Source organism: Typopeltis vanoorti, chromosome 23 (genome assembly GCF_054136105.1).
Source record: "Typopeltis vanoorti isolate ZY-2024b chromosome 23, IOZ_Tvanoo_1.0, whole genome shotgun sequence".
NCBI classification, from domain to species: Eukaryota; Metazoa; Arthropoda; class Arachnida; order Uropygi; family Thelyphonidae; genus Typopeltis; species Typopeltis vanoorti.
In genome coordinates this window covers 60,818,800-60,844,848 of record NC_143571.1, presented here as the reverse complement: position 1 = coordinate 60,844,848, position 26,049 = coordinate 60,818,800, and the positions used below count along the sequence as shown (strand labels likewise).

Below are 26,049 nucleotides of genomic sequence, written 5' to 3'. Positions count from 1 at the left end.
GTAAGCATGTGTTTGTGGCAATTGCCACATTTTGTTATTATATTCGTCAGTATCTAGGATGACAGTCAAGTTACTTTTATCTGCAGGAAGAATTATTATATCTTTATAATCATGTAGTTTTTTCACTGCTTAACGTTCTGTGAAAGAGACATTATGTAGGAGGTTTTGCATAATCAGTTATGAGGATGTATTTCATACGAAGTAAATCAGCTTTTTTGAGGTGGAAGGAAACATGTAGCTCTTTGTAAATAACATATCTTCTGGAATAGATTTCGGGGACATAACAAAATTAAAATCTTTATTAAGAATATTATTTTCAACATTAGAAAGATGGTAGCATCCAGAATGCCTTCATATGTCAGTAATACGTTGGCATTTTAATTTATAGCTTTCTTTTGCGATGTTTTTTGTATTTCTCTTTTTAATGTAATGCATCCGATGAAGTCTTCTAAGAATACGAAACTAGTTGCGCGTTTGTCTATTTATTGCTTTGTATTACTTAACCTTGGTATTTCTAAGCTTGGGTCCCACTGATGAGACCTCAATAAAGGTCGAAATCGGTCTGGGTAGTGGCCCCTTGTCTTTAATGCATAGCATCATACATCTCCTCAAGGAGATGGGCTTTGTATTAAGGGTAAATATTAAGAAATAGTGACCAGAGCTTATTCCACCTTTACCACGAGTTGCCTAGACTTGCAATACGTGCAGGTGCAAACTTGACTTTTTGGTATTTCTTTATATATATATATATATATATACTCACTAGCGTTACCATTTCTAAATTTAAGCAAAAGATTGCAAAAAAATTACGTCACTGCATTCAATGTTGTACAAGAAATACCTATCTACCATTATGCTGTATTTGAAAGGTACATAATTAATAGAAAACAAAAAAAAATTAAGATCAGTATTAGATATGTTACTAGAGGGAATAGCAATTCTGGAAAAGTCTTATGAGCATGCGCTGAGATATACGGAAGCACATGGGTTTATTCATTTGGCGGGAGTGTTTTTTTTTTCGTCGTTTAAATGGTTCAGTATTTAAATGAGATGTTACGACAACAGCTTGCGCGTTTTTATATTTTACTATTGCTTTAATTTGTACATGTATATATAGAACCTATGCTGCTGGAATCAATCTCCTTCCGATATTTTTTTATTAGATGTACGGTTTTTTTTATGGAACTGTGTTTATAAATTTGCTTTGAAATTGGTAAGTCAAAGTCATGTATTTACTAATCACATTTCTGTAGAGACCGCTTTTGTATATGAACTCACATGAATGATTCCTCCCATGATTAGAGATAGAAGTATTGGCCGTCTGCATTGCAGTATATTATTGACATTAATAATATTTCAAAGAATACTTTGCCAGATGACACGGTTTGTCCTATGCTTTGCTGTGTTTGATAATATGCGATTGTCGTTATGTTTTACTAAACGATGCTTCACAGTTAGGCTTTGACTTCAAAAGGGACTCAATAATAACCACGTGGTGCTCTTGGAGCAAAATGGGTTCAGAAGGGGTAAAGGAGGTGTGGAAAAGATTGCAAAGAATTCAGAGTTATGAAGTCCTATATCGTATGAAATGTAGATTGAGTATGCAGACTGCGACACTGGTAAACAGGAGACGGTGCGGTCATATGATGGAGGTCCATAAATTATTGACTGGGTGTTATAGGATATCGTGTAATGAAATTTTTCTTTCTGCGGAAGGCGAGAAAGAATTCAGGGGCATCCATCCCTGGAAATTTAAGTTCGTGTGCGGTTAAGAAAGAAGTACGAGCAAGATTTTGATCTTGCAGAATAGTGAGTGGAACAATTCATTTTTGAAGTGGTGAGTACAGCAGGGAGGAATGATATATACTCTATGTGTTCTTGACTCCCTGGAAAGCTTAACAATGTTTTGTTTTATTGTATTTATTTTTTAAAAGGTCATGCTAAACAAAAATTGGCATTTTAAATGTACCAGAACACGTTGATCTGAATAAACAACTGCAGTTATTTAGGCATGATTATTTGGATTGAAACTTGCAAGTTAACAGTAAATAAGCATTTTCATGTTCTTCAGTCCATATTTTCTAGAATAACTTCTGATGACACCCCAAATAAGCTAAACACTACTATCAAAATGCTGGTTACAACAGTAGTTGGCTAGCCTATAATTGTTAATGTTATTTGTAAGCAAGACATGGTATTTAAACAGCACAGGAGGAACCTCTATGTGTGACATTCTATTTATAAAATTGAAATGCTTGGCTGATACACGATTCGCATTTAAGCCGAGTATGAAACTTGAATTCGCTTGGTCAAAGCACTTGTTAAAATTAAAAAATGAGCAGTATGTATTCAAAATATCATTAACAGAATTCCTTATATAAGGATTTCAACTAAAATCAAAGTGGATCGAGAACTGAAGCCTTACATTTGTGTTGAAGGAGAACTCTGATGCATATGGTGATAAGTCCACTGTACAAAGCATTAATCAGGTCACATTACATTTCTATTTCTGTGTATAGATTTGGTCACCTGGTTATGTTGGTGATAATTATTGTTATTAAGAGAGAGACCTTCAGGGACTCATCGAGGGAGGCTACATGCCTCAGCTATTCTACTTATTCTTGAATTCATTCAAACTGCTTGCACACAATGACATTCATTCCAGTCGTGCACTACTACTCAATGAGAGAAAAATCTGGCCTTCACTCATTTCTTAGCAGCATTCATTCTCAGCTTCAAGAATGCCCTCTTGTTCTTTCTCCACTCTCCATAAAACAAAAAAAATTCCATCAGCTGAAATCTTGCATGAGTCTTTCAGAAGTTTGTAAGTCTCACTCATATCATTTCTCCTGTTTGCTGGTGTCTGAAGTATACAAATTCTCAGTCTATCTTCATAATCAGTATTCCACAATCCTGATACCATTTTTAACACACTCTGCACTGTATCAGAATCGTAACAGAGACCAGAACTGCACACAATAGTCTGAGTCCTTGTAAGAGGTAAAAATGACATCCTTATCTTTGCATGTTAGTTCATTTCAGCATTGCAATTATCTTTTGAGTTGTATTTTCAATTCCGTTGCTTCTAGCATAATCCCACCAATCTAATATGTTGTATTAGTTATCTAATCATGCCAAAGTGCATGACTTGTCAGTTACTGCCATTTTCACATGTCCACAATTCAGGTCTATTTAAATCATCACGTACTGATTACCCTATCTATCTTTGCATCATCAACAAATAGCTGTATGTCACCTGTCAAATCCTTTCCAATATCATTAATGTACAGATTGAATAACAGTGGACCAAGGAATTTAAGGTAACTAGTGGTATACTACAATCCTTGTGGTACACCACTAGTTACCTTTAAATCTTGCAGATTCACATCCCCTGTATATGTCAGGAAGCCATCTTCTCATCCATGCTAATATTTTATAATCCAAACCAATATTCACCAATTTATGCAACAGTTTTCCATGCCGAGTTCTCTCAAAAACCTTAGCAGAAATCCAAAAGTATCATGGTATGTCCATTCTCCTTGTCTAGTTCAATGGTAACATTATTATAGAATGTGAGCAAGTTGCTAAAACATGATCTTTGCTTAGTAAACCCATCCTGTTCATTGCAAAGTAGAGATTCACTGGCAACCTATTTCTGAATGTGCACCCCTAACCAATTTTTCCAAAATCTTCACCCACTCCTGAGATGCTGATTGGTCGTTAGTTGGATAGATCACTCTTTGCACCACACTTGTGCAAAAGGATTATCATACGTTCTTTCCATTCCTGCAGAATCTTCCCTCTTCTGAGACTCAAATGATATTGCCTGGTCAAAGGAATAGTCATTCTTGTAGATAAACTTATATGTTGATAATACATAGCTGTCAGATTTTTAGGAAAAGATGACTTATACTAGAATATTAATTTAAAAAAATTTAATACTTCCTATATTTCAATAATGTTAAATTACAGTCTTCAGGGATCACAAAATAATATTTGCATGAAGGCATTAATACTAAGCAAATATGGCTGAAGAAAACAACTGAAGTTGGTCCTAAAGGTGCTCCTTAGTGGGCTCAATTGGGTTGTCTTGGCTGTTGGGCTGATTTTCTTAGAATGCAAGCTTCCCATATTTGGGGTGGTCTCATGCATCCAAATTTGTTTGGTTTGGGAGTTTTTTTTTTTTTTTAGAGCTAAGGTTGATTCCAGGAATAATAATCTCATATTTATACTTGCTACAGTGTTGTAAAGTGGCTTTCTTCCAGCTATTTTGTGGTGGGTGTCCAAATCATACTCAGCAAGTCCCGAGTGGCTGTATTGGTGAAACCGGATAAAGTCCTTATGTTCAGATATCCTGGTATACTCCAGGTAGGTCTAGGGGAAGTGGCTGGTCTTTGGAGCAAATGAGAGATGACAATTTTTTATATGGTTTGTAACAAGTTGTCAGGTCATATTTTCTTTAAGATTTTTGTTAGCTTTTAAGAAGTACCCTGGATATAAGGAATAGTGATAGATTTAGAGTAATCTGTTATAAAGGGGGAGAGGGTAGTTGTGGTTAATTGGTTTATTTTTTTTGGGGGGGGGGTTGTGGCCATTGTCTACTAAGGTGTTAAGAATATGGTTAAGTTCAGTAGTTAGGGCATTGTTATCTGAACAGATTAATTTTGCCCTGTTATATAGGGTTTTCATAATCCCATATTGTTGGGAGGGGAGGGGTGCTATTGCTGATCGATGTACCTATCTGTATGTGTAGCTTTCCTGTAAACAGAGAAAGCCAGGGATCTATCAGGCTGGCATGTAATCATAGTATCTAGGAAAGGGAGATTGTTATTGTTTTCCTTTTCCAAGGTAAACTGGATTCTGGGGTGTTGATTAAGTGTGTTAAGAAGTTATGGAGTGTATCCAAGCCATGTGGCCAGATAGCAAATATAATCTACATGGCATTGCCAAACACTTGGTGTATGTGGGGGAGGGTGAGTTTAAGGCTTCAAAAGTCTTCATACAGAAGTGTTGGCCAGGGGCGGAGAGAGTGGAGAACCCATGGCTGTCCTCTCTATTTGTTTGTAGAATTTTTCTTGATATATTAGGCTGAGATATTAGGAGGAAATTTGGCCTGGAGGAGGTCTAAGGTATCTTTGAGTGGTACATTGGTGAATGAGGAGACATCAAAACTGACACATTTATGTCAGTGTGTTGGAGTGAGGTTTTTTATTATTATTATTATTATTATTATTATTATTATACAAGACCTCATGGAGTCAAAGACTCATCTAGGAGGTCCTTTTATCTCACACACATCTCATCATACCGGGTCTTAAACACATTCAAACTCCTTGCAGACACCACACTCTCAGGCAAGGCATTCCAATCATTCACAACTCTGCACGGCTTTGTTACTTTGTTACTTTTATACTGGCTTTGTGCAAGGAAAATTCTACCAGAGGATCTTGCTTATATTAAGTTGATAGCTTTTAGCAAAATGGACACCCATTAGTTGAACAACCTCTTCTACATCTGTCACCCTCAGGCCATCTGCATTCAGAAGAGTTATTCTTTCATTTACTTATAGCATATAGGTAGGTAGATAGAATTCTTGTGAGTTGTCTTTAGCTTATAGAGCCAGTTCCTTTTCCTACTCAAACTTTCTGTTCAACAGTTGTTACTCTTCTTGACTCACCTGCTGCTTATAATTTTCATAATGTACATCATCCTTAGATGAATTAGAAATCAGCCTGAAAGAAACAATAAATGGAAAATCACCTGGAGAAGATAAGCTAGTTTCAGAACTGTATGAATATATAGGAACAAGGTTCAAAGAGACTATCATTTTTAAATAAAATTATTCAACTGGTAATCCCCCAGTAGAATGGAAGCAAGCAAGCAATTGTGACCCTAAAAATTATAGAAGTTTAAGTATACTAAATTCCTGTTACAAAATATATAGCAGAATTTTAAATAACAAACTAATGAAATGGATTTAGAAAAGGAAAATCATGTACAGACCTGGCCTTTTGCCTAATAGAGAAAAGAAGAGAATACAATTTAGTAACAGATTTATTATTATTACAACACCTCCAGGGAGTCTAGACTCATCGAGGGAGGACACCTACTTTACAACTCTCCGCCTCCCCCACTCAATCCACCAACTACTTTCATCATCTACACCAGCGGTTCTCAACCTCTTCCAGTGGCATATCGCTATTTAATTCAAGATATTAGATGTACCAGTAAGGTCACGTACCATAGGTTGAGAATCCTTGATCTACACCATCTACCGCCAACTACCACTAGTATTTTCACAAACATCCATGCCCACAGCAGGATTCGAACCCACAGCCTTTTGACTAGAGAGCAGATACACTAACCACTTGGCTAACCAGGCCAGTAAAAATCTGGAGGTGCCAGGTATATTACATTTATTGACTTTGAAAAGCATTCAACAAAGTTGAAAGAAGCATTTTATTTAACATATTAAAAGAAAGACAAATACCAGATAATATCTTAAAAGCTATCATAAGTATATAATGAAAATAATCAAATACAAATGATTTTAAATTATGAGCTATCATATATGAGAGTCCAACAGGGATGTTGGACTCTCAGCAACTCTTTTTAATATTTACCTGAATGAAATAATAAAATTTCTATCAAGGTATTAAACTTTCATCTACTGTGAACTTAAATGCTCTCCTTCTTGCTGATGACCAAATAATAATTACAAATTCTGAAGATAATTTATAGAAAGCTATTTTAAATCTAAATGAGATAGCCAAAGATTATGGAATGATACAAACAGAAAAATCAAACTATGGCCTTTAACCTCTCTACCAGCAGAGGTGGATGAAATAGTGAGACCAACTTGCACTTATCCATGTTATTCAATAGGTGTTACAGAATTGTATCCAGATTTATCTGGACGTATATATTCATATTGGCCAGTTGGGTGGTTAAAGGACAAGATCCAGTAAGAACTAAAACGGTAATATCTAACAAGATTTTAGAACAGGTGAATTCATTTAACTACCTAGGATGTATGATTAGATATGAAAATGAAAAAAAGATTATAAACCTAAAAATTGCAAAATATTTAAAAATAACAGGTGTAATGAACTCTATTTAAACCAAACTAGACTAAAAGTATACAATAAATTAACCCTACCAGTCATTGTATAGGAGTGAAATATGGACAATAAAACAAAGACAAAGATTGATTGCAGCTGAAATGAAGTTCATGAGAAAAACTCCAAAGTATACTCTATTTGATCACAAAAGAAACGAAGAAATTATGAAAGAATTAAATCAGGAATTAAAAAAAATAAACATAAATAGAACATTTTCAAAGAATGAAAACAGAAAGATTACCAAAACAAGCCTTAAAGTACAAGCCAATAGGAAAAAGAAAACCAGGATGTACTCTTAGAACATTCAACGATGACTTCTAAGGCCGGAACAGACTCTAGGCCTAAATCCTTGATAGGTATGATGATCTCTTTAGGCACATGGTATTCCTTCCACATCATCCATTTCTTACGAATTTCTTGCTTAATATTGATTACACATCCTACCCTATTTATTCTTTAAACTCTCTGGACAAATTCTGATATTTTATCATTTAAGTACTTCTTAAAATGCTTCCCATGCAATGTATATATTCTTCTCATCTAGCAACCGATACAACTCTGCTGAACTCTGTATGCTCCTCAGTTGGTCATAACTTCCTGATTTTGTGGTTCAGCATGTGACTTTTCTGAATGGAACATCCATAAAATTTAGTTGCTTTCCAAGTGAGTACTGATTGATCACTGTAACCAACCAGAGGCAGAATAGTTTTCTTTAACTGAAATACCCTCTGACACTAATCAAATCTAACACTCTTGACCTAGAGTTCCTTTTATCACATGCTGCTTCAGGAATTTGTCTTGCAACAGCTCAATAAATTCAGATAAAAAAATGCAGAAGCAGATAACAAGTATGGACTCCAAAATGTCAAGTAGGAAGCTGGATTGTTCAGATCTGGTCTGCGGAGCTTTGTAGATAATTTTATTATTATGGCTATTTTATGGAGTTCTTACTCATCGAGGAAACCCTAAACATTAGGTCAAGTACTATTGAACACGTGTGCAGTATCTATCATACTTTGATTTGAACTTGTTCACAGTCGTGGCACCCACAACAGACTTTGACAACCTATTTCACTCATTTGCTACTCTCCAAGAAAAAAAATATTTCTAACACCCTTGCTAACTACACTCTTACTCAGTTTCCAAGAATGGTTGTATTTCTCCTACCACCAGACCTGTTCTGAAAAATTTCCTCTGTATTAATCTTGTCAGTAATTATTATTACTGACAAATATTAAAAACCTATCAGTAATTCATATGTCTCAAACATATCGCCTTTTTTTTTTTTCTGCTTGTCAGCCAATTTCTGTAATCCACAAATCTTCAACCTGTTCTTGTAAGGTTCATTCTGTAATCTTGCTACCACCTTAGTTGCTCACTTCTGGATCCTTTCCACCTCTTCCTCATTGCCAAGTAAGGCAGGTGATAAGATTTGTCTACAGTAGTCAAGACAGGATTTTATCAAGGCTTGATAAAGAGGAATAACAGCCTAACTTGTCTCTGCTCATCAAAGTATGTTTCAGTAAGCAAATAGTCTGAGCTGCTTTAGCCACTTTTTCTAATGTGCTTTCTAACCTTTAACTCCTTACCAGTACAGGATATTATGATAGTACTATATGAAAAATTTACATCATTGCTATCTTCCTCTGAACAGTTTTCCTCCAAATCAATCTGTTATCTGTCAAGAACTCCAACATTATCAGATTTTATATTTCTGTCTTCCAAGGCACCTTTTTACTATATCAATCGCCTATATCTTGGTCTTCCTCTGGGTCCTTTTCCTGTCAACCTGGCAGAGAACACTTGTTTTACTAATCTTTCCTTTTTCCATTCTGTTTAAATGACTATACCACCTGAGATTAGCTCTGTTAACACATTACTAGATGCTTACAATGTCAAGTTCTTTTCTAATATCTTCATTTTTAATATGATATTGCCTTACCAACTATCTCAAATCTCTGGCTTTGTCAGTTTCTTGGAGTACTTTTCTATCAATGCGGTGTACAGCTAGTAATCTTTTCGTCCCCAAATTGCATAACCTTACACTTTGCCACATTAAACTGACATTCATTCTTCTTTGCTTAGACTGCCTGTCTATCCAAATCATCCTGTAAAGCTTGAACGTCGTCTATATTAACTATTGCTCTATCCAATTTTGCATCATTGGAAAACAACTGAACGGTTCATCTCGGACCCTTTTCTATATCATTAATGTACAAATTAAATAGTAGTGGTTCAAGAATAGAGCCCTATGGCATGCCACTAGTCACTGGCCTTCTTCTGAACTCTACTCCTGAATAAACTACTCAATGATATCTCTCCATCAACCATCCTCTTATCACTTTACCAACTTTATGTCTATCCCCATGTGCTGCAGTTTATTGATTAGAATTCCATACAGTTTCCTGTAAAGGCTCTCATAAAATTCAGCAGTATAACTGTAAACCTATTATATTTTATCCGACATGGCTGTCACTGTATTATAAAACATGAGCAAGTTTCTGAGGCATGACCTACCCTTCACAAAACCATGTTGCTCCCCCATACAATATCCCATTTCTGTTTATTCCTCTTATTTCGCTCTTGACGACATCTGATATTGCTGTTTGGTCGGTAATTTGCTGTACTAATCCTGGAGCCTCTTTTATGCAATGAAACTCTTTTCTTCCTCTTACTATCTTCTGGACTAATTCAGAGTCAAGACGTGGATTAAACAGCATGGCCAAAAGCACTGATAATTCCCTAATACCTTTTATGTAAACCTCAAGCTGGTATACCATTTAATCCCATAGCGGTAATTTGCTGTACTAATCCTGGAGCCTCTTTTTTGAAACTCTTTTCTTCCTCTTACTATCTTCTGGACTAATTCAGAGTCAAGACGTGGATTAAACAGCATGGCCAAAAGCACTGATAATTCCCTAATACCTTTTATGTAAACCTCAAGCTGGTATACCATTTAATCCCATAGCTGAATTCACATGAAGGTTCTGTAATGTGCTTTGCACCTCTCTCCAGTTTATCAGTTTCCATATAAACCTTTTGCCTCTCTCGTTACTGTATTCTCTATATAGATGATACTCTTGCAAAGAGTTCACATAGTAATTCTATTTTGAGTAATTTGGTTACCTCATTACCAGTGGCATTCATTAAAATAATTTTGCCATAAACATTCTTCCTTTTTATTTGCAACATATTGCAAGAACCATTGGGGTTTCTGTTTAGCCTGCATTGCTAATTTTCTTTCATACTTTGCTTTTGACTTTCATGCATTGGTTACCCTTCTGGTCTCTCCCTCCACAATTTTTTTTTTTTTTGTAATTCCAGCTTAATGTTATTCATCCATTTTAACTCACTTGATTTATTCTCCTGACTCTTAAGTATTCAGTCTGCCATCACTTTCCTCAAACACTTCTTACCACTTCTCATGATCAACATCCAGCCTTTGCAGTTTCATGTGCCATGGCACTGAGCAAGCAATCTCCTAAGCTTGTAATACTTAACAGCCCTGTAATTCCACATTTACCCCCTCTTAACTGAAAATTCCACACATTTATCACCTTCCCAGGTCAAGACCGTATGATCACCCTCGCCAGTAGTTGGCAACATGGTGCTAATGGTTATAGACAAATTCTCTGATGCGATTGCTAGATCTAGCACTCCCAAACCTCTAGTATATTCCATCACATGTTGCCTTGGGTAATTATTCCTTTAGTAACTGTATCCCTTCTTCCCATGTGTCCTCTCCTCCTCCTTCCAATCTATGTTCTTATAGTTGATATACCCCATAATAATTACATGCCCTATATTCATTCAGCTTATTTTCCAGTGCATACTATTCTCATTATACTTTCCATCTCCAGGGTGATGGAAAGCCTTTAAAGGAATGCAGAGAACCGATCAGGGCTTTGTGGTGCACCCTGTTAGATATCTACCTGGATACTGAACAAACTAGGATGGGCTGGCAATTTGGGATTTAGCTGACCAAATTGTATTCTTATTGCCTTAAACCAAAATGAAAAATGATGGTGCAACAATAGAATTCTATGCCAGCTGGAGCATCGCCCGGTTAAACAAGGCCTCTGTTGTTTTTTGCAGCAAACCAGGGCAAACAGTGAAAAGTCAGCTACTGAAACAAATACTAAAACTGACCCCTAAATCAACATCACCAGAGTTCAAGATTGGTACTATTAACATAAGTCTGAATGGCAAAGAAATGGAGCTAGCTGAGGAATTGAATAAGTACCAGATTGATATAATAGGAATGACTGAAACAAAAAAAGGCAAAAACTGGCAAGATCTTTCTAAGCAATAAATCCAAAATGTTATATTCAGGCAATGAAAATCAAGGAAAAGGAGTAGCCATAGTATTCAACACTGAATAAGAGGCTAATCTTCTTGAATGGCAGGCAGTCTCAAGTAGAGTGATGTGGGCAAATATAAGAATGGGGAACTGGACAATGAGACTTATTTGTGTCTATGGTACCACAGAAGGTTCTACTAAGGTAGAAGTGGAGAAATATTTTGAGGTTTTAGAGAAAGCAACTGACACAATGAAAAAGGAAAAGTTGGTCCTTGTTGTGATCTAAATAGCAGAGTAGGAAATGATTGTCAGACATACAAAAATATATTGGGAAAATTTGGAGAAAAGAGCAAAGCTAATAATGGCAAATACCTGCAGGCCCGTTTCTACATTTTGCGGGACCCTGTGCGAAATGGAAAAGCGGGCCCCCCTGAAAGTTAGAAACATTTATGGAAATTTTAAATGGAAGAATATCTTGTTAATTAATGAAATCAAATATGAAAAATATTTATGCATATAAATAAACAAGTATACTCTTTAGCATCAATTTAAGTAAAGGGAAAAAATTAGTTAAAAAATAAATGCGTTTGTATGTACATGATATATTATTTTATTATGCAAGTACACATTATCATATAAATATGCCAGAACAATGATTTTATTTAATAATATAAAAAAAATCCATTTGTACTATAAAGAATGAAATATGACTTTAAGATTTTAAAAAAATCTTAATATATTAATTTGTTTAAGACTGGTGATTTGTTTAAGGTGAGATTTGAGTTTCGGTTAAAAAGAGTAGGTGGTAGTGGATGCTGTTGAGATTAGAGTTGAGGCCACGGATGTTGAAGTGGATATGCAAGGTTCTGTGAAGCATGGATTTGACCCCAAGGATCCTGCACGTTTCCTATGCATGCCTACATGCTGGTGTTCTTGGTGGCTACTGCCTCACTTGGTTTTTGTACTAGTTTGGATTGTTTGTAGTCTATTACCCAACTGTTGTCTCCAATTTGGTGTTTTTCTTCTAGTTGTTTTCAGAGTTGGCGTCTTTTGTTCTCTCTCTCTCTGGGCAAAGGTTAAATCAGATTGAGCACGTATGAGCGACTGGGGCAAGTGTCCTTTTGTTTGTTGTTGATTGCCGTTATGAATTTGGTTGTTTATTGGTGAGTCGCAGGCCACTTTCATGAGACTTGGATAGTTTGTTCCGTCCTGTTTGTTTATGGGTCCGATATGATGGCATGTGACGATGTTTCTTGGATCAAAATTGCATTCTCCTGCAAGTTTGCCGATGTCTTTTAGGGATTTGCCGTTTTCTGTCGGAAAGTTCAGGATAACAGCATAGAGTTTCCTATTTTTGGCCTCGAGCAACTTGTGTACTGATTATGTGATTAGTTCATGAAGTTCATTAGCAAGGTCAAATAATGCTATATCATCTGCATATCATAGAAACTTTAAATTTGGTTGAACTTTTATTCCATGTAATTTCTGCTTTCTTAAATTATTATTTAATCCATGATCATATTAAATAAATTACCTTTTCTGATCTCATTATTAATGGTGATTTTCTTCCTATTTTTGTATTCTAATATCTTATTACACATTAATTTTGTGTGCGTGCACACATTGGGTGATCAAAATTGAAGTATCCATGTTTAAGGACTTTAAAAAAGTTCCAAAATTCACCATCAGGGGATGTTATAAACACCAAATGCATAGAATTTGCAAATTACACAACTTAGCAGGTGTCAAAAGGGTTTAAAAAGATGGACATTTTTCCCTTCATTCTGGTTGCAATACCATCCACAACAATGCCACTAACACTGAACCAATGTGATTTGCTCATTAAGCTGTACTACCTAAACAATTGTAATGCTGTTGCTGCACTCTCCAATTTCATCACCTAAACAAACGAAACAACGACAATGTCCACTATCTCCATGTGCACTGCAAAAAATGATTTAGTCCTTTTGAAGAAATGGAATTATAAGGAGTTAAACTTAGCAAAGGTTACAAACCAATCAGTTCAAGTGAACGAAGTTGCTAGTGCCATTGTGGAGAAGGCTCCTGCAGTGAATGTACTGCATCATCACATATGCTATGCCTTACATAACTGTCTGGAAAATTCTATGGAAGACTGGATTTCTACCCATTCAAGATCAGCCTGACACAGGAGTTGCACCAACAGGACTTTGAAAGATGACGCTCGCTTTAACATTTCTTGCTCGAATGGAGTTGGATGCTACATAACCATCGATAATTTTGTGGAGAGATGAGGCTTACTTTCATCTCAGAGCTGCGAATAGTCACAACTGCCAGCTATGGGCTACACAAAATCCACATGCAATCCAACAAATTCCTTTGTATGCACCTGAAGTTATTAAATGGTGCAGGTTTACAGCTTCTTTTATCATTAGACCATTATTCTTTGAGGACATTCAGTCAGGTCCTGTGAACTGCTCAGTTACTGCCAAGAGGCAATGGTAATATGATAAACAATTTTTGTTGTGACACTGCTACAGCAGCACCTGTGCATGGATTCGGTAATTTTCATGCAGGATAGGACACCTCCATACATTGGTAGATCCGTACAGCAGGTTCTTTGAGATCATTTCACAAAAGCCAGAGTGATCAGGAATGAATTTCTCACTACATGGCCACCTGATCTGACTTCTTGCAACTTCTGATTGAGGGTTTATCTGAATCATCCTGATAACTTTTCAGCACTGAAAGACAGCATAACAGAGCATGTGTGCAACATCAGCCCTGACCAGCTGCATTCTGCTGTTGAACACACTGTGCAAAGGATGCAGTTTGTGGCATACCAGGAAGGGCAGCAGGCAGCATATTGAACAGTAGAGCTCATGAATGCATAAATGGAAGTAAATAAAAATGTGTTATTTATGTTTGTGTCTCTTTTCTCATGAGCAAAGCACATTGGATTAGGGTAGTGGCATCACTATGGATGGTCAGACTGCAATCATCAGCTTTTGCCTGGTGATTGCAGTCTGACCACATCCTTATACAAAGAAACCATAATATCCTTACTTCTGGATGTCGGTGTTCTCTGAATCATTCCCATAATGCACTGCTAACCTCACAATTTTAACAAAATTGTCACTGAAATTTCAGATTCCTATCCACAAATCCCTCATCTCTAAGATATTGCCAGTCTTATACTCTACACCCTCATCTGTGCTTCTAAACTTTAAAACCTTAAACTGGACTCATTTGTCCATTCAGAAAGCCTATTCAAGTCTCCTTGTAAGGCAACAAATATCCATTGTACTTCTCATAGTTCTTCCCAACTTCGCACTATCTGCATATCAGTTTCAAGCCCTTCTCAATATCATTTACATACAAATTAAACAGTAGTTGGACATTAAACCTTCCTCCTTCAGAATATCCATACAACTTGCTGATAATCATCAGATGCCAAGCTCCAATCCAATCTGTTCCAGTTTGCAACAATCAAAGCTTTCAGTAAAATCCAAATATACCACCATGTATGCTTTCCCTTTGTCCAATGCTCCTCTCACATGAAATAGATAAAATTTTTTCCTTTAGCAAATCCATGCTGTCCTTCAAAGAGAATGTAGTCATCAACCCAATTATGAATCCTGGTTCTTGCCAGTCTTCAACACTTTTACCACAACTCCAGACAAAACGGATTGGTCTACAATTCAAAAGTTGTCTTATCATCCCTTTTATGAAATGGAACAATTTTGCCCTCTTTCCACTTTTTGTGATTTGGGGAAAAAAAAAATTATTTGCAGAAAATGATCTCCAAAAGCAATTACTCAAACTCCAATAGATGTGTAGTAATTTTCACATGCAAATATGAACAGAAATTAAAAACAAGGGTAATTATAAAAGAACCACTCAGTTCTAAATTAGAACTAATTAGTAAAAATTGGAAGTGTCCAAAGTTTCATCTACCAGTCCTGACTTGCTATAATGATGGTAGTGAATGTATTTTTTGTTCTCCAGTTCAGATGTTAACAGATCTACCAGTCTGCCCATAGTTCCCTAAGTTACAGGGACTCGTGCATTCCTTTACTAAACACTAATTCCATCTTTGAGAGCATCAGTTACCAACTGGTGGTACATGTACCCCTGGGGGTATGTGCTGGGACGTTAAGGGGTACGAAAAATAATCAGTAATGGTGGAAAAACAAGTAAACAAAATGCAAAGCGTTAGTTATGAAACAAGTATCAGTATTTAAATACAACTATTTTAAAAACAAGGGGTACAATTTATAGAAATGCCTTTAAAAGGATACACAAGTGGAAAAAGTTTGGGAACCACTGCTCTAAAGGATGGAGTTTGTATTTAGGAAAGCAGATTAGTTTCTAATTTGACAGTGTCATGAATCTGAAGGCTTAATTTTATTAGTATTTTGGCTATCATTACAGAGGTACACTAAATATATGGAATAGTGGTTTTATTCATTTTTGTATTTGAAGAAAGGGGGGTGGGGAGTAGCGGGACATCTACAGTATTGATATGAAACATGTTTATAGTGCATAGGAGTAAACTTGGAAGATGAATATCACAATATTCCTGACTGAAGTAACTACTGTGATATTGCATACAGTACCTGTACAAATCATGGAGATGGGCTTTTCTCTGATAACAATATCAACTACTTATAAGCAGACAAAACCAAAGTTAAAGCTAAAGGAAATAGTAACAAAAAACTGCAAAACATCACATAATGCAATTTAGAAGAGAGAAAAAAAAAAACGGTATGAAGGCAGATCATCAAAGAAAAAAAGATATTTTATATAATACAAAGAAAGTTGGTTACTATATGAGCATGCCTGTCCTCATTGAATTTTGGGAGTAATGCCTCTTCTCTCCATGTGAATTTGTGCACATTTTTATGTTGGAACATGGTGTTAGTAATAACTAGTCCATGTCCTTAGCAGAAATCCAACAGGTATTTGCCATTATTAATAACTTTGCTCTTTTCTCCAAATTTTCCAAAAATATTTTTGTATGTCTGACGATCATTTCCTACTCTGCTATTTAGATCCCCAACAAGGACCAATTTTTCATTGTATCAGTTGCTTTCTCTAAAGACTCAAAAAAATTCCTCCACTTCTACTTAGTAGAACCTTCTGGGACCATAGGCACAAATAAGTCTCATTGTCCAGTTCCCCATTCTCATATTTGCCCACATTACTCTACTTGAGACTGACTGCCATTCAAGAAGATTAGCCTCGTATTTTGTGTTGAATACTATGGCTACTCCTTCTTTTCCTTGATTGTCATTGCCTGAATATAACATTTTGTATTTATTGCTCAGAAAGATCTCGCCAGTTTTTGTCTTTTTTTTGTTTCAGTCATCCCTATTATGTCGATCTGATACTTATCTAATTCCTCAGCTAGCTCCATTTCTTTGCCATTCAGGCTTCTTATGTTGATGGTACCGATCTTTAACTCTGGTGATATTGAGTTGGGGTTTGTTTTCAGATTTGTTCCAGTAGCTGACTTTTCGCTGTTCGCCCTGGTTCCTTGGCAAAAACAATGGGGGACCTTGTTTAACCAGGCGACGCCCCAGCTGGCATGAAATTTGTCATGTTGTACCATCTTAATTATTGGATTCAATTTCAAAAAATTTCATTGACAACTATATTCTTGAAGTTGAACAACAATGCTCATATGAAGACAACAAACAAATGGAATGTGAAGATGAGGTCCCAAAGGAGATAACAATCAAAAAACTGGATGGAATATTTTGCAGTTTAGAATCACTTAAGCAGCAAGTAATGGATATGGATCCAGTTGTTAATCGAAGAATGCTCGTTTGCCGAGGTCTAGTCATTTTACTTGTTATCGTTGAATTTATGCTGATAAGAAAAAACTGAAATTGTTCAAACGATTTAACTTTTTTTTTGATAAAAAAAATTGCAGTAACTAATATAGGTACAAGCATTTATTAAACATCTTACTTTGCATTTATTTTTTATCTTTCCTAAAAGAGTACCATATAAAACGAATTATTAATACAGTAATTGATCATGGATGAATTGCAATTTTTATCATTGATTATTATAGTTGATTAACATGATTTTGATATGTGGTAACATAGGATTAATTTATCACGTTCATCAAGGGATACTTGTTGGTTTTTAATATAAAAAAAAAAACCTAGAACAAGAAGCCCACGTAAGATAGATGCTACATAAAATGTCTGTTTTAGACACCAGTAGTTTACCTTCAGGAACTTCTTTTAGGTTTTTGCAAACCATATCTCATCAGAAGATTTTTCAAATTCTGACATCTCTGATTAGTGAAGTAGCTTTGTATCAACTGGAAAGCATTGAATTTGGAGAATGCATAACCAACATTAAAGGACTTGAGATCAAATTCCCAAATACTGCATGGGTCAGCTCCCAAGCCGAGAAAGGTGCCCAATATGCAAACTGGCATAACAGCAGTGATGCCTTTTTTTTTTTTTTTTTTTTTTTTTTTTTTTTTTTTTTTTTTTTTTTTTTTTTTTACTCCAATTAGATGCCACATAGCCAGTGCATTTTTGAACAATAAAAAGATATCATCAAACACTTACTTCTTTCCTTAAATCCAGATTGCGCCATAACCTCAAAGTGAAACTTTTAATATCGTTGTGTATACATGGGAAAAGAATCATAAGCAGTTGTTGGTTTCTTGCCTTCTCCAGAGTAACATTTTTTTTTTTTTTTTTAAATGTGGCTCCCACTTATGAAAGATTTTTGTAAACTTATAGTATAAATGAAATACATCACCTAAAATGTAGACAAGATATCTTAATGGTGTGATTACTTTTTGATGGCTAGAGATCCTAAAAAAATCACTAGTCATATGAAGAAAATAAAAACTTACTAAATTTTAAAGAATACAGTGATTGTGGTTTGTTATTTAAGTTACTAAGTATTCTGAATGTAAGTAAAGCCATAGGACTAGATGAGATTTTCACATTATTTTAGGAATGTGCTAAGGAAACTGATGGCAGAAGGTATTAAATACTAGCATTTCTGGGTGCACCACTTGTAGATTTTAACAGTATCTTAAGGATGAGTGAGCACAGGAGCATGAACATAAATCAAAAACAGGATTTGGTTCTATGTTTTTGTGTAATTATATGCATTGTTTCCTAGTTCCATTTAAAATTTTCTTAGGTAAATAAAATGGCATGCTAATCTTGAATATTTCAATCATTCAAATCAGCTGAGTCTTGAGAAATGAGTTTAAGAATCCTCCATAACAAGCACATGATGGTTGAGTTGCACCAGCAGAGCAAAGTATTATCTGCTTAGTAATCCTCTTCTGTACTACCTGCATAATGATTCTCTCCAAGATCAAAGAAGGCCATGTCCTCTGAAAACTAAGTTTATGACAAATGTTTCTTATTGTAGTGTTCCTCAGAATGTCTTGCACATAATGTTTGCAATGACATCACAGAACATTAACATTTAGAAAATGGATTCATTAAATGAAAATGCTTTTGTTGCTCCCACCCACAAAAGGTTTTTTTTTTATAAAGAGTACATTTTGTACTATGGATGAGCTAAGGATATCTTTTATATTTTTATCAATTTTATATATTTTTTGTATTTTTAATTTATTTTTACATAGTCTGGAAACTGTTCTAGAGAACAAAAATGGAACTTTTCAAGTCACTTCAGGTCCCCAGTAAACAGGGTAGTGGTCTTGCACTAGGCTGATTTTAATCTCCCACTTAAAACTATAATTGTAATGGAAACCGTCTTCATAACAGATACCAAATTTACTGGCAGCACTAGATTAAAACTAAATTTAGCTTTAAATTAAATATGATAGTTAAAGGATCTCGTAGGAAATTTCAGGTATCAGATAATTTCTGTTTCAGTCATATAGAAATTAAAGGGGAATTCCAAAATAAGAATTAAAACTGAAATAAATTTTAAATCATAATTTGAATAAATTTAAGTGCATTAAAGATTTGAAAATGAAAGCAGAAACTAATCAGATTAACTGTTTTTATTAGTAAACTAGCAAATACAGTTATTGAAACGGTAATGAATTAAAATGGGAAGTGAATGAAATTTAGTAGTGCTCCAGATCAGAAGTGTTGAAATTATTTCTGGACTTGCAAGGAGTTGGAAGACTCATCATGGAAAGCCCATCTTAGACAACAGCATCATATCAAACTTTAAATCCACCTTCCATACAAAAAAAAAAACCCACTTCTCACCCTCTTACTTGCCACCTCCTTTTGCAGCTTCCAGGGATGGTCTCTTGTTATTCCTTCCCATTGTTCTATATGAGGCAGCTAACATTTTTTAGAGTGCTAACTGTCTCTGTACTTTTTTTTTTTTTAAGGTTAATGTCTCTTCAAATTGTGATAAGATCCCAGCACAGTAATCTAGATGTAGCCTAATGGGGATTTTATATGGTGAAATTGCCACTCTTATCTTAACTTGCCAATGTTCTTAGTATTGTAGCAGTCCCATGTTATTACCTTCACCATCTGTTGTATGTCCCCTAAACTTTAAATTTTTGACTGTTACTGCAAGTTGCCTTTCCTCCTCTAGTACTAGTATAAATCTACCAGTAGAATATGAGCATGGAAATAAAATTATGGCTGTAATGAGATGGCCATGATTTTAATTTATGCATATTTCCATACAATTGCTCACTTTTATAATAAGCATACTACAATTGTACTACTTTACCAATTTTGGTAACTATGCAAACATTTTTAATTATTAAAGTAGTTTTTGGAATAGACAAAAAATAAAAGGAATGACTTAGCTTTCATAACAATCTATATTGATTACTGGCTAGCTTATGACCTAATCTTATTCTTGGGAACCATCCCTACTCCACCTACCTCTCCAGTGTCTGGCCTCCAGCCTTCCTCCTTCACTTTACGCAAACACGGCCATGACTGTAAAATCGGCTATAAACAAACCTTCCATCAGAAACACGTCTACTAAAGGAATGAGTCTCTATTTGCAAAAAAAATTAAATTATTCACAAATTAGAACATGCTGCAAAAAATGGTGAAGAGGAGAAAGAAAACTTTGTCCTCTTCAGAAGAATAAAGATGTTTTGCACATCGGCACTGGAAAACAACATAATTCCCCCCCTCCCAAAAAAAAAAAAAAAAATTGTGACTTGGTTCACTACATTGGCAGGTACTGAATTCTTCTCAATAGACAGCCTGATCTTGAATGTAGTTAATTTCAATGTAATCATAAACAAATGTAATTTCTTGGTTATACCAAGAAATGATATACTTGGTTTAATCCTTTATCCAAATGTAAGCATACAAAGTTTGCACCTGGGGTATCTTCAGGACTGGTTAACTCATATAGAGGCTAATGATTTCACATCACTTTCCTTATTATCCCATAATGCAAAGCACATATCCTTTCAGACATGTATAATACTATGCATTATGGGAAGGGTCACTACCCAGACTGGTTTCAACCTTTACTGAGGTCTCATCAGTGGGAGCCAGACCCAGAGGTGATACCAAAGTTGACATAATGCAGAACTCATATTTCCATATGAGTAGCCAAAAGGTGTCATACCTTATTAAAATACTTTGCATTATAGAGAGATTGATCCAGGGTAGTCTTGAACTGTCCATTCTTTTAACATGGTTGATCCACTCCTTTTGGTATTCATACACTTTGTTCAATACAGTGTATTTTTAGTTTATATATTTCTGTGTTTTGTCTTTTGTTCCAGAGAGTATAGCCTGCTGTCCTTCACAGGAATTTCATTTCTCCAGTTTCTATTTTTTTTTTTTTTTTTTTTTTTTTTTCTCTTCTGCTTTTTTGGTCCATAATTCACTTCCATATAGTAGAGGTCTTGCCAAAACTTTATAAACTTGTATGCTTTTGAACTTAGGGTTGAAAATATTGATTCTTCCTGTTATCTTTAGATTCTGCAATACATTCATTATTTCTTTTCTGCTGTACACTTCTTAATATTAACATCTCTTGCCACCCAATTTTACACTTCCTCTGAGATCATTTGTACCAGCCATCACTGTCATCTCATCCAAATTCTTAACTAGATTTATTGCCATTTTGTACTCCCTATCATTGCTCCAAACAAGCACTCCTCTAACATTCCATTCTAGACACCACAAATTATTTAATCTTTATACATCATTTCCCTCACACATATATATTTCTTGCTCACTTGCATCCTTCAGTGGTTTACTTTTTTTAATAAATTAATCAGCTAACGCCTTTTTATTCCCGTATATAGGGAGTAGGCGAGGCCGTTTTTAGCATTATCTAATTTTTGGAAACTGAGTGGGTAGTTCAATCTCCACTGGTACCCAATCAGAGATAGCTGGCCCAAGGCTATCACTAATTAAACGGTGCACAATGAAGAGAGATGGCTCAGCCGCCATCTTGTGGTCCCTAACACTCGTATTTAATGTCTGAAATAATGTGGGTTCTAAGGTAGATTTTCTTGAGTTTCCAGGAGGAAAAATCTGGTTGCCCGTGCCAGAGATCGACTAACTCAGGAACCAGTCGAAAAAGGCTTAGAAAAATTTCCTCTAGTCACCGACTAGACTCTAAATCAGAGGTCTCCAAACTATGGCCTGCAGGTCAGATGCAGCCTGTGATATGATTTTATCTGGCCTGCCAATTGGATTAATTTTTCAACAAGAATCCACAAAAAAAACTGTGTTGATAGATTTCAAATGCATTAATTAAAATTGTGTTCAAAATATATTCCCGAATAGCAAAAAGTAACATAATTCAAGTTACGGTCTTTCTGACTGTAAAAAGTCGGTTAAAATGGACTAACGAAGAAAAAATTTTAAAGAATTCAAAACGAAATAATAAAGTTACATCCGAATAAACTTAGTTGTTTCAGATCTTAAACAACAATTTCAGAAGTGATTTGCTGATTTGGATGCTAAAGCTAGGGAAATAAGATGGATTCAAAATCCGTTTGACTGTGTTGTTACTGATGTCCCAAGTCAAATGGAAATTATTGAACTTCAGGCAAATGAACATATTAAAGATAAATATAAGGAAGGAAACTTGATCAATTTTTATAAATTTTTGAACTCTGAGCAGTTCCCAAATTTGAAGAAATTTGCTTGTAAATTTATCTCTATTTTTGGGACAATGTATCTTTGATCTCTATTTTTGGGACAACGTATCTTTGCAAACAAACTTTTCCCGAATGAAATATATCAAGTTAAAATGCAGGGCAAATTTATCTCATGAACGTTTGGAATTGCTACTTGTAATTAGCACTTCAAAATTTGAACCAGAGTTTAATAAGATTTTAAAAACGCAAACGGTTACATCATTCACATTAATGGTTTTATTATAATTTGTGATAAAAATATGAGAATTTGCTGATAGTGTTCGTTGTCATTAATATACGATAATTTAATCTCGCATGCTCTGTAATCAGTTATCTGCTTTCAATAAACAATAAAACTTGTATATATATCTAGTTCTAGAGTTTTTTATTACTACGGCCTGCTGGACAGTGCTAAAGCACCCAATATGGCCCTCACGGCAAAAAAAGTTTGGAGACCACTGATCTAAATCAATCAAGTGCCGTGGTGTGCAAACACCACATCCACTGAGCTACACAGGTTCTTGTACATCTATAACTGGAATTAGTACTCCTAAGAGTTGTAAAAAAAAAAAAAAAAAAAAAAAAAAAAAGCCCTATGCATGCCCACAAGAAGACATGCTGAGCTAGTATTGAAAATAAATGGTTATTGGCAAAAAAAAATCAAACCTGTGACTTTTTCAAGCCACTTCAGACCTCCAGTAAATAGGGAAGTAGCCTTATCTGCACTGGAAGATGAAATTCATTTCTCACTTCTACATTCACAAACACCCATGGTGAGATTTCTAACTTGCAGCCTATTGGAAGAAGGAAGTAAGGATACTCACTGATGTGATGGATAAAAACACTAGTTGCTTCAACGAACACAGAAGGAACGCTAGGGTGAAATGCTACCTAACTGTAAATGACCCAAACAAACTTATCTAAAGGGATAAGAGAATACTTGGATCTCGACACCAGTTAACAGGATTCATGTTGGTGAGAAATTTATTCAAAATTTTTATTAATGGCATATATCTGCTGAGGGTGAAAGATTTAGGATGACAAATGTTATTTATTAAAATTTTGTAAGATTTTACTTAGGTCTTAAAAGCTGATATCACATTAGACAGTAGCATCCCTTACAAAGAGGGAAGTGTTTGTCACACTTTAGAGACAGATACCATTTAGCTGGTTTAATGTGCCATGAACTTGCTTAAACTAATTAGTCAAAAGCATGCACATGAAATTCATTTGCTGATAATACTAACCTCTTGTTATAGGAAGCAAAAAAGTATATTTATTGCTCATTATTGATTTTTCTCCAAATTCATTATAGTATTAAACTGGGAATGTTTCATAGGAGTTGTCACCAATGTAAGTTACTCAAAACTATCAATTTTATTTTTTGCTGTGCATACTTAGGATTCTTTTATTGATATTTTAACTTGATATTTTTAGTGTTCTATTTCTTCTTTCTTAAACAAATGTAAGGGTTTTTCTCCTTCCTCTCCAAAGGATTCCTTCTCTTCATATCTGAAGAATGGTTAAGGAGTTTGTAGAGGGATGGGATGTTGTACAGACCTTAGGAGAAGGAGCATATGGCGAGTAAGTATTTATTTTTTTAATATTTTGGGCAAGTATTAATATCTTTTATTAATGTACCATCACAAACATTTTAAGAATGTGAATAGAGCATAGGATTAGGTGACCTGTGAAACCAGTGTTAAGTCAGGAGCGATCATAATTATTTAAATTAAATCAAGTTTGCACGTGAAAATATCTTCAGGACTGAGGTAAGGTGGTGCAACTCGTAGCAAAGGTGGACCAAGTTCTCATCACTCCTTGTCTCGGTATCTCTCATAATGCAAAGCACATCTCCTTGCAGAGATGTATACTGCTATGCATTAAGGGAAGGGCCACTACCCAACCAGTTTCGACCTTTATTGAGATCTCGTAAGTGGGAGGCAGACCCAGATTGGTGATACTAAGGCAGAAGCAATAGAGAGATCATATTTACCCATACGAGTTTCCAATTGGTGAACCACCTTATTAATAAATTACTCTGGATTTAGAGAAAGGATTAAACAAAATTTATTGTATAATAAATTTAGTTTAATACTTTATCCAAGTGTAAGCAAACAAAGTTTGCACCTGAAAATATCTTCAGGACTGAAGAATTTAATAATAAGGTGGCACACTGATTGGCAACTCGTATAGGTAAATGACCTCTCCATTGCTTCTGCCTTAGTATCGCTGTAGTGAACGTATGACGGTTGTGGATTTTCTTCTTGGTAGAACGTGTTAAACAAATATGAGAAACTCTGGTTTTGTAGTGTAGCTGCTAGATTAACTAGCAGAGACATTATTAAATTGTGGATTATACTGTATTTAAGAACAGCAGCACAGGTAAGTGGACTGCAATTGCAACAAGGGCAATTCGTTAGGCCTAACAGCCGCTAGAATCGCCATTGTTAGCACATCAATTTCAGATCCATATACTTGCAGGATTTACTTGCGTTTATATGCAAATCATTAATGATGAATGTGTTAGATTTGGATGCCCTCACATCTTCTCTGGATGAAGAGCCACTGCTTATTCTTGTAAATAAACTTCAAAGGAAGTTTAAACTCAAATGGCCATCAAAACATGATAGATCCTGACATCATTATAGATTCTCTAGATTAAGAAGCTAAATGCCAGCCCTTTAAGAAACTCCTTAAGACGTTAGAGCTCGAATGGCCCAGCTTCCTAATTTTTTACTCTTTACCTGAGACTGATGAAGATCAAAATGAAGACACTCCTCAAATGGTCGAAAAATTAAATCTAGTAATCTCTGACTCTAATTAGAAGATTTATAGGAGATTCTGAAAAGGAAATCGTAGAACTGACTTTTTTTTTTAAAGTGGAAGAGTTGAGACTGTCAATAAATATTAGTGAATAAAAGAAGAAATTTGCTATTTAAGTTCTAAAGGAATGTTTGAAAAAACTGATTAGGAAGTTTCATCTGTATTAAGGACGCAGGATCTATTATTTCTACTAAAAAGAGACTGAATTGAGTCGAATTAAAGAATTAACTTGACTGTTAATAATTAATGTGTGCTACATGAGTGAAGAAAAAGGATCCTGTGAAAATGAAGAATAAAGTCATATATCTTTGGAAAGGGCCTTGACAGAGAGAGAGAGAGAAACTGGCTATGAACATTTTGTCATTGTGCAAACAAAGTGTTTAGTCTAGTCTTAAATTTATTTTTAAAAGGCCTTGGATCCAAATTAATTTGTAGTTAGTTATGTAATATTTGTTTGAAGTGTGTATATATGTTAAAAATACCAAGCAATTTTAAACCTGGTTTTACTCCATTTCCCAAGTAAACAAACAAGTCAAGTTTGCGCCTGCAAGTGATGCAAGTCTAGCTGATCCTACAGGCAGTGCAAGACCAAAGCAACTCGTGGTAAAGGTGGCATATGCCACCTTTTACCACGTGTTTGCTTACTTGGGAAATGGAGTAAAACCAAGTTTAAAATTGCTTGGTATTTTTAACATTTATTATACCCAAGG

The 26,049-nt window shown here is 35.1% G+C and overlaps 1 protein-coding gene across 1 annotated transcript in view; it reads left to right on the top strand.

Moving 5' to 3' along the window:
• Nucleotides 1-990: 990 nt before the first annotated feature.
• grp (serine/threonine-protein kinase grp) overlaps nucleotides 991-26,049 on the top strand; it is a 207,825-nt gene continuing 182,766 nt past the window's right edge. Inside the window, exons 1-2 of the mRNA XM_090412954.1 lie at nucleotides 991-1,213; nucleotides 24,008-24,097. Of these exons, the coding sequence (XP_090269080.1) occupies nucleotides 24,033-24,097 (65 nt within the window). The 5' untranslated portion in view covers nucleotides 991-1,213; nucleotides 24,008-24,032. The remainder of the gene's footprint in view (nucleotides 1,214-24,007; nucleotides 24,098-26,049) is intronic.